This window comes from Echinops telfairi, unplaced genomic scaffold (genome assembly GCF_000313985.2).
Source record: "Echinops telfairi isolate 266 unplaced genomic scaffold, ASM31398v2 ScPeMD7_9;HRSCAF=40, whole genome shotgun sequence".
Lineage (NCBI taxonomy): Eukaryota > Metazoa > Chordata > Mammalia > Afrosoricida > Tenrecidae > Echinops > Echinops telfairi.
Genome location: NW_022103906.1, coordinates 32769758 through 32779754, shown reverse-complemented (window position 1 = coordinate 32779754; position 9997 = coordinate 32769758). Strand labels below are relative to the sequence as shown.

General features: G+C 34.9%; 1 protein-coding gene across 1 annotated transcript in view; it reads right to left on the bottom strand.

The window, feature by feature from the left end:
* Positions 1-7365: 7365 nt before the first annotated feature.
* LOC101651370 (disintegrin and metalloproteinase domain-containing protein 2-like) overlaps positions 7366-9997 on the bottom strand; it is a 40349-nt gene continuing 37717 nt past the window's right edge. The window contains exon 12 of the mRNA XM_030884663.1: positions 7366-7509. Within this exon, the coding sequence (XP_030740523.1) occupies positions 7366-7509 (144 nt within the window). The remainder of the gene's footprint in view (positions 7510-9997) is intronic.

Genomic DNA, 9997 nt, shown 5'->3' with positions numbered 1-9997 from the left:
ATTAATTATAAAGTACTAAATAATCTGGTAGCGTTGCCATGAAATAAATAGTAGCTGTAATATGTATTACTATTTGATTTCATGTTTTACCCTGATCTGCTTGATTCACATTAATTTAGACTATCACATTATTTTCACATCAACCTCTGCCCTTTTTATAATATTCATTTTCTTCTTAATTACTTATGAGCTATAATTTTCCCTCAAAAAGGCTGTATAATAGAATAATAGAAAATGGGGGTTGATCCTATAATGTGTATTTAGCCACTGGCTTGGGCATAGTGGGTTAAGGGTTGAGCAGCTAATTGTAAAGTCAGTAGTTCAAACTCACCAGCTGCTCTGAGTGGGAAAGATGAGGCTTTCTATTCTGGTAAAATGTTGCAGTCTAGGAACTCCACAGGGGCAGCTCTACTCTGTCCTATAGGATTGGAATGAGTAGGAATAGGCCCTATAGCAGTGAGCTTGGTTTTGGTTTGAGTGCATTTAGTATGTAATTAATAAGATAACTGAATAAATACAATGAATGTTTATTGATAGAAATAGAGTTAGGAACACATTGCCATGCTACCCTGAGGATTCTGTTGGCTGTAGATCTTTCAACTGTCCCTGGTAACCAATGAGAGCCCACTAAGGCAGTGAATTGGGATTAGTCACTATATTCAATAATCATATATGTTAAAACTTTCCTGTTTTGCATATAGGTATTAGAGAAATACAACAAACCAGAAGAGTTTTAAAAGAATATATTTTGTTGTTCATAATATGCACAGAAAAATATACATCATTCCATAGTTTCTTCGTGTAAAATTTCTTGATACTGATTATGTACTGTAAGTTGTACATAAGTTCACTACTGCTTTAGGTTCCTAAATAGTCTCCAAGTTGGTCTTTTCCAGTTGGCTCCATACAAATAGTTCTTAAAAGTGCACAATGCTCAAGACAAACTTTTTTAAACAAACAGAAAAACAAATAAACCTAAACTATTCATTGGTACTGTCAGATAGATTTTGGACTGCCAAGGTGAACCATTCAAACCTACAAAAGGCTCCACAGGTACAAGGATGATGCTATTTGGTTGGGATTGTTTTGTTTCTTTGTTTGGTTTTGCTATTTTCTCTTATAAAGATCTATAGCCTAGGAAACTCCATATAGGATTAATGAGTCAGAATTGACAGATGGCAGTGCATGTATCGCCTATTTTTAGGAAAACTTCGAGGGCATCGTTTTGGTAGATTTGGCATCTTCACTGAACCCAAATTGTGTTTCCTTAAACTTTTCTTTGAATTTTAGTTTAATTTGCTACTCTCCAGGAAAGAGTAGGTAACACTGACTTGATAGAAAAATATTCTTCAGTGCAACCTTCCTAGATCTGTCTCACCAATGCAGTTTTCACTATTATGAAAAATGTCTCCTAATATCCCCCCATAGTTGGTGTATGCCCTCTAAGAAAATACGTCAAGATTACCATTTTGGAGTCTCCAAAACAGTCCCATTAACTTGTGAATAATCTCTCTGTCTTGAATGTAACTGACCCAGCAGATCCCTTACAGGCACTGTTTAAATGTTTCACTTGTATGACAGCTCCCTAACGGAAATAAGACGTGTGTGTGTGTTACTTAGGGAACCTCTCTGCAGTCCTCCACTGATCACAGGTGTATGCTTGACCTCTTTAGTAATTGAAAGAGAGAGAGAAAGAGAATAAACATATTTTATTTTTATTTATCCTTTTATGCCCAAGTACTCTGACCAATTATGAAATACAGCTTACAGCTGGATTCTCTCCCTCTTTCCCATTCTCCATAATTACTTTGTAATAACCTTTGATATCCAATCTTTTCTTCTAATGAGTTGTTTATGTGATTCTCAACCTATTTTATTTGCACATTCAGTTTTAAATGAAGTATTTCAATTCCAAGCAAGAAATAAAATATAACATTCTTTGGATTTTTATTGATTTCATTGAATTTAATTTTTCTGCATGTATTTAACTATTATATTTAACACTAAATATCAGATTATCTTATTAATACCACTCTATAGAGTACTGATTTTTTTAGGTTACATATAGCTAGTATATACAAATTAATTTTATTGTGTTATCATGCTTTATTTTCTTATTGATTTTAATTGACCTGGAACGTTTGTTTATTTGTTGTGTATTTTACACACTTGATGGTGACATCTGAATAGACAGATGTTCAAATTTTCTCTTGTTTCTTTTTCACCCCTTGGTATGTAGGAGAGTCTTCAGGAAAATTACTGAATTTGAGTAACACAATCAGGTTTCTTTACCTAATTCCTGATTTCAGGAGAAATTTATTCAAAAATTTACTATTTAATATAAGGTTAGCTATGATTATTTTATAAAGAAGGTTTATCAGATTAAGGAATTCTCTTCATGTTACTAGTAAACTAAGAGATTTTATTACAAATGCTTGTTAAATATTATATGACATGTTATATCCTTGATTCATTAATTTGCTGAGCTATATTGACAGTTTTTTGAGTGTTTGAATACAACTTTGGCAGGCTAAATATCACTTTTTCTGTATTGCTGGGTTTGTTTGCTAATCATTTCCTTAGTACTGTTATTTTTTCCTTTCATATTTGCTCAGGTAGCCTCTTTCCCTATTTTCAGCAATGTTATTATGTTCAGGTTATATTTACCTAAGTAGAAGATTTTTGAGGTGCTTCTTTTTTATATTCCTCTAAAATGTTTTTGTGTATTGGTACTATTATTTTTTCATTTAGAAAAAAGTCCCTATGACAATTGATTCAATACTGAGTGAAATATTCTTTATTTTATTTTTAATTGATCATCCTTGCAACGGTTTTATCAATTTTTAAAGTTTGTAAAAACAAAATGTATGGCTTAATTGGGGCTCTCTGGTGTTATGGGTTTAAACATTTAATGTTATCCATAGAATTTAGTGTTTCATCGTTTCCTAAGAGAAACTGCCTATGTGCCCTGTTTCATAATTGGGTATGCCAAGAGAACAAAAAGATGTACTGCTTTGAAGGTTCCAGTTGATACATGCATGGGTTTATTCCAAATAAAGCCCTGTGATTTCCTGCGAAATTGAAGTGTCTTTGTAGGGGCTGGCTGGCTTAGAAAGGCCATCTTGTGGGTAATTATGAAGTATGAAAAGGGGTTTTGATGATGCAATCCATCATGCCCATGTCAGAGTGCCCTAATCATCCTACAAACGGGGCCTCAATCATGACTACATAAAGTTTGTGGTCATGGAAGCTCCATGACCTTCCAACTGAACAAAAGACACCCATACCTAGGGAAAGGAAATGTGTCCTTTTGGATGGGGAAACTTCATATTAGGAATCTTCCCAAACTGCACCTCTTCAGTTATTTCCTCCGATTTTGTTTCCTATCTGTAAGTCCTGTGAATCATCTTAGTGAATTATCATACCCTATAGACTAGTAAGAGGCAGGAGTTAAAAAGAAGGCGAGAGCTGGAAAAACTTGAGATTTGAACTACTCCACCGACAAAGTAGAAGGTACCCTGCATTTGCAGCCAACAGTTGAGTGGTCCGGGTATTTTGTCATCCCCCTGACTTGCTGCTGGCATCGGAAGCATTAGATTGATTTGGGAGTCTGAAGGATGATTTCCTTTCTACCTGTGAGATCTGACACAGTGAGTTAGCTAAAGTTTATTGTGTCAACATGGCAGATAAACACATGTGGGGTTAATTAAAAGGTGGAGGGATACATGGCTCAGTGAGCCTTGCCTTTCTAGTTCTCGGGTCTCTTGCTCTCTGATGGTTGGACCAGGGTACAATTGCCTTAGCCAGTTCCCTGTTTCAGCTGGTATGACTCACTTCCTGCGAGACATACCCAAGGAGAAGGCACATGGACCTACCCCGATGCAGCCCTGGGTGCTGGAGCAGCCGTGTGGAGAACCCTGCCAGTACTGAGATGCTTACATATTCACTGAGTCATCTTTCCTCCTGCAGTCAGCATCATAGTGTGTGTTTTGTGAGATGGAGGAGGACTTTGTGGCTTGGTGTCAGACATATGGGTTAATGTTGGACTTGTGGGCTTGAGCAGCACTGGGTTTAGATGTTTTCTTGATGTGCACTTACCCTTTATATAAAACTCTTCTTATACATTAGTTTCTGTGGATTTGTTTCTCTAAAGTACCCAGACTAATACACCTAGTTTCAAGTAATTGCTGTGATTAGATGTCACCAAGTCAAATCCAACCCACAGCATCAGATAAGTAAGAAGTGTGTGTCTAATGGTACGAATTACAGTTCAACATAATAAAATATCCACTTTTTCCTGATATCAACTATGAGAATGAAACAAATTACAATTTCGTATTTCTGTGCAGCTGATCAGTTCTTACACCAACTTTCCACCCAATGAAACTGAACAACTGCAAAAAAAAAAAAAGAAAGAAACTGAACAACTGCATAGAAATACAAATACATATTTAGATCAAGAAGTTAAGGAAATTTCCATATAAAGGAGTAAATTTATGTGAAGGGTGTAAACTGATAAAAAGTATATCAGAAACTACACAAATTTTTAAATTATTTTCCAGAATGATCTTATCCAAAGCTACAGAAGAACTCTGGGAAATGTTCAGTGCTTCCTGTAGTACCATATAAACACATCACATAATTAAAGCTTTCCTTCCTTCCAATATACCATTCCATTTGAATACATCTGTTAAAGGTAGCTAAGACCCTCAAATCAGCTAGTCACATTTTATTTGAACTATCTTATATTCACACTTACTTAGCATCACTGGTATACAAATTCTTAAACAATTACTCATTAACTGCCTTATGTTTAGCTCAATATAACATATAAATATGTATATTTAAATCCATATAATTATAAGGGGTGTGTGATATTTTTACAAGATATGCATAATTAAAATCCAACTAATTGTAAATGTTCATGCAATATTTGACTATATATTATATCATGAACTTTTTAAACTTTAAACTGAAAAATCTAAGTAACATCAAATGAAATAAATGTTTCAATCACATTTTAATTTCATATTTTAATCATAATAAACAACCATTGCTAAAATTTATATAGCATGACTTATGGAACAATACTTCTTTAAGTGCTTTTGTAAGTGACTGATGTCAGTCTTGGTAATACCAAAAATATACTGCTTACTATTATCCTTCTTTACAATGAAATAATCAATCACCTAAGGATAGCAAACAATCATCTGTGAAATATGGATTTGAATTTATTTTGGCCACCCACTAATTCATTCTGGAAAATTATCAAGTTCCCTTGATTTCACCCCTACAAAGATGAAAATCTGTTAAGGAAAAAATAGCAGCATGCAAAGTTAAGATGACCAGTTATGTCAATTTATAAACATGTAGAAGGAATAAAATCATATCTAAAACTTTGTAGGAATGATTATAAATAATAGAAATTTATGTCAAAATGACTATACTTTATAGATTTAATTCAAAATTTTTAAATTAAGGTCATACATACAAATAATCTATTCTTAAAACTGTATACAGGTTTTACTACTTACGTAAAGGTGCATGGTATAAATCCTCTAGGGCTTAAGCCACAGTTTCCAAATTGATCGTTCCTAGAATTAATTTCTTCAAAACAAGCTTGAGAACCATATTGAGTACCTAGAAAATAGAATAAGGAAATTGAATTACATCGATATGAAAATTAATTTGATTTTAAAACATTTTAAAATTGTAATGATTTTGAAATATGTTATCTAAAATATTTTTTTAAGTCTTAATAATGTTGAAAAAATAAAACCCACACATATTCCATCTTTGAATAAAAGTTAAAGATTTAAAAGTGTTTTTCTCTATTGTCTATATTCATCTCCTAGAAAGTACTTCATAAAACTAAACAGTATTCTACTTTATATCCTCTCATTTCTTCTACTTTCTATTGTTTCTATAGTATTCATATAAGTAGATTTTTAAATTTTACAAATATAAATTCAAAACATCCATACATATCTGTAAACATCTTTTGTTTCAATATATCTACAGATAAGCATCAATCAAATTATTTTCCTTAAGCATAATTTTCTCCCACCGAAAACTTCAAAGTCAATTTTTATTCTCACATCTGGTATGTAATCCATTTGGAAATCCTTAACATAAAAAAGTAGTTTTGTTAAAAATCTTTTTTAATCCTCAAGATTAGAAAACTAACTATGGCAATTCTTAGAAAATCCATTCACCTTAGTACAAAGCTATGACATTATTCACAATAGCCAAAATGTGGAAAAGCCATCAACAGATAAATGGGCAAACAAAATGCATAAATGTGATGGATTACTACTTGTTCATAAAGATAAATAAAGTCCTGATACATGCCACAAGGTGAATGAACCTTGAAATAATTATACTGAGTGAATGAAATCATTAATGAAAGTGTAAATATTGTATGAGCCCACTTATATGAGAAGAGTGCGCAAATTTAACAGCTTACTTTAGCCAAGTTTATTGATGGTTACAAGGGGCAGAGCAAGAGTTGTTGCATTAAGAAAGTTACAAAAATGGAAATGGATAATGGTGATAGCTAAATGACATGATGAACCTAACTAATATCATTGAATTATACTTAAAAAGAATGCTAAAAATGCTAAAATAGTCAATATTTTAATATACAAAGGGGTATCCCCAAAAAACTGGAATTTTTTTTCAAAACTATGTATTTAATTTTTTTTTACAAAACAACCTTATTACCATAAAAGTACTCTCCATTACACTTAATACACTTGTCAAATCTGTGATTCCATTCTTAGAAACATTTTTCAAACTCATCTATTTGGACGGTTGACAGCACCTCCCTCCTTTTCTTTTCCCCGTCACCTCGTCTATGTCGTCAAAGCACTGTCCATTCATGTCCCTCATGCTGTTTTTTGCCAAAAATTGGTGCATTGACATGGCTGTGTGGCAAAACCAGTCTCCTGCCACGAATCAGGCCTTTTTAATTGAAACTGTTACACAATCTTTTCAGAACCTCTGAATAGAAAGCTTGATTAACAGTCTGACCTGGTGGAACGAACTCCAAATGCACTATCACCCTCACATCAAAAAAACAAATGAGCATCATCTTGACTTTTTATGTCACATGTCGAGCTCTTTTGGGCAAGGTGACCATGGCATCTTCCACTGGCTTGATTGATGTTTGCCATCAGAGTTGTAAGAATAGCACCATGTTGACCTTGGGGGAAAAAAGTCTGGGTCACTTTGGAGCTATTCTTTCAAAGCATGGCATGCTTCCCCTTGACCTTCTTTTTGCTGGCCAGTCTACATCCGAGGCACGAATTTCAAAGACACCCTGCTCATTCCCAAATCTTCCATTAAAATTCCCGGAACTCAGCTTCAAGATAGTCCAGAAAACTTCCCCACGTCTTCAATGACCTGTCGTCCATCTTCAAGCATGAGTGCAGGAATTTTGTCGTTATTTTCGTCCATTTGGGAAGTTGACGGGCATCCAAAAGGAGCTTTGCATGTATCGACATTTCGCTTTTGAAATGAGAAAAACACATGTACACTTGAGTTTTTCCCATAGCGTTATCCTTGTAAGCTGTGTTCAACATCCCAACAGGTTCTGCCGCATTTTTCCCTAGCAGGAGACAAAATTTTACAGCTACACATTGTTCTCTTAAATTGACACAGAAAACGAGGTGCGAGCAAAATTGATTTTACAAAAATATTCACTGTGACCAGAGAGAACCTTCCCAGGGACACCACTGGATGCACTAACTCAGAGCGAGTTGCTTGAAGCTCTCCTAGCGGGGAAAATGCGTACTATGAAAGCTCCGCCCAGCGTTCTTGGTTCCATTTCTGAGTTTCTTAATATTTTACGTTTCAATATGGTATGACAGTCACTCAGCCTATTCGTTATTATTTTTAAGCTGAGTTTGATTTTCTTCTTCTTTTTTTTTTCTTTTTTAACATTTTATTAGGGGCTCATACAACTGTTATCCCAATCCATACACACATCAATTGTGTAAAGCGCATTTGTACATTGTTTCTCAAAACATTTTCTCTCCATTTAAACCCCCGACATTAGGTCCTCATTTTCCCCTCCCTCCCTGCTCCCCCCTCCCGCATGACCCCTTGATAGTTTATAAATGGGTATTTTGTCATATCTTGCCCTGTCCGACGTCTCCCTTCATCCACTTTTCAGTTGTGTGTCCCCCACAGAGTTTGATTTTCAAGATCTCAAATGAATTCTTTTGTAAAATGCCTCTTCAAGAACTAAATTCTCTGGTTCTAGTATCAGGATTAAAATTCGTCCTCTTGTCACTAGCTGTCAAGGATTTCATTTTGTGTGGATCCACAGTACGTTATCAGAAAGCAGTCGTGATGAAATCAAAGGTGTGTTTCCTTGGGCAAATATAATACTTTTAAGAAGAGACTGCCATTAGCATTTGAGGAAGGCTTATTAACCACATGTGATATTTGGTTAACACAGACAGCCTGGTTTACTGAAAGCAAGGAGGACTTGAAGCACTTGCTAATGAAAATCAAAGAATACAACCTTCAGTAGAAATTGAAACCCAGTGTGGAGAATGCCCGCATCCTCACAAATGGACCATGGAAAACATTAAAACGAATAGAGAAAAACCCACGCATTGTCTTATAGTCGATTCTGACTCAGCACAGCATAGAACTGCCCCTGTGGCTTTCCAGGGTGCTTCTAACATCTCTCTAGAGATATCAATGAACCGAATTAAATTATGGTCAATCTTCATATTACATCTTTTTCTTCTGATACATTATTTTCCACTCTAAGTTGTTTTGACTTTCCTCAGATGTTTAGTGATTCTTTGTCACATACCCATCTTTGCAGAGGATTGTCACATTGCACGTTCTGAAACCTTTAATACGCACAACGATGAGCAGCACTTCAGTGGGAGGAAGAGTGGACCCACTTCTTCAGCTCTGCTCTGAAATCCCTAGATTCCTTGTGGCTACATGCCCTTCCTTTTCATCACAAATCTTGACACATTCATTGTGTCATCGTTTTATTTTTCATTTCATTCCTAAGTGCTTAATATGAAACATATCATAATTTTGGTAGGATTCATCTGCAGTTATTATGAATTTATTATATCTGATTCTGAAATATGCTAATCTCTTAATTCCATGTTTCTAATAAACTCTTTTTAAGAATAGTAGTCATTGCTGTGCCTGTGCCCACTGCCATCAAGCTGATTCGGACTCCCAGAGATCCTAAGCCTAAAAACGTTTCTGAGGCAGTAAAACTTTATGGGAACCATCAGTCTCACATTTCTCCTGCAGAGTGGCTGCTAGGTTTGAACTGTGACCTTGTCATCAGCGGCTCACCATTTATCCAACAGTGCTTCACGGACTCCTCTGGACAGACACGGGGCTCTTTTACTTAAAAAGCAGCAGATTTACTTTCATCGTTTGGTTCATAAAATGGTTTCTGGAATTATTCCACTGAGATTTCTTGCATTTTTAACTGTGACTGCGTTACTGTGTGCTTGTGTGTGATTTCAATTACATCTATATTTTTATTTATGCACATTTGGATGTTTACCATCACCCTCATTCATCTTAAACAACCAATAATTTCATAAATAAGATTCAGAGTAAAATAACAAAATCTATTCCGGTCTGAGTTCTTCAATCCACAAATTCAAATTGTCATAATTTTGAATGTCACCCATTCATATATTTTTAGAATTACCACAATATTTATTTCCAATCTAGTTCAAAAATTTAAAAATTCCCCCTGAGGGAATTTTAATAAACAAGGTGAAGTGACACAGTGGCTACAACAACGGGCTCAAACATAACAATTATGAGGATGGCACGGACGAGGCAGTGTTGCATTCTCTCGTCCATAGGGATGCTATGGGCTGGGGCCGACCAGAAAGGATAACATTTTAAGTGCATAATGAACATACTACTTAGTATATTATCAGTATGGGAACTTCTTTCTAGTCTTCAAATAAATGAAATCAATTGAAACCCAATT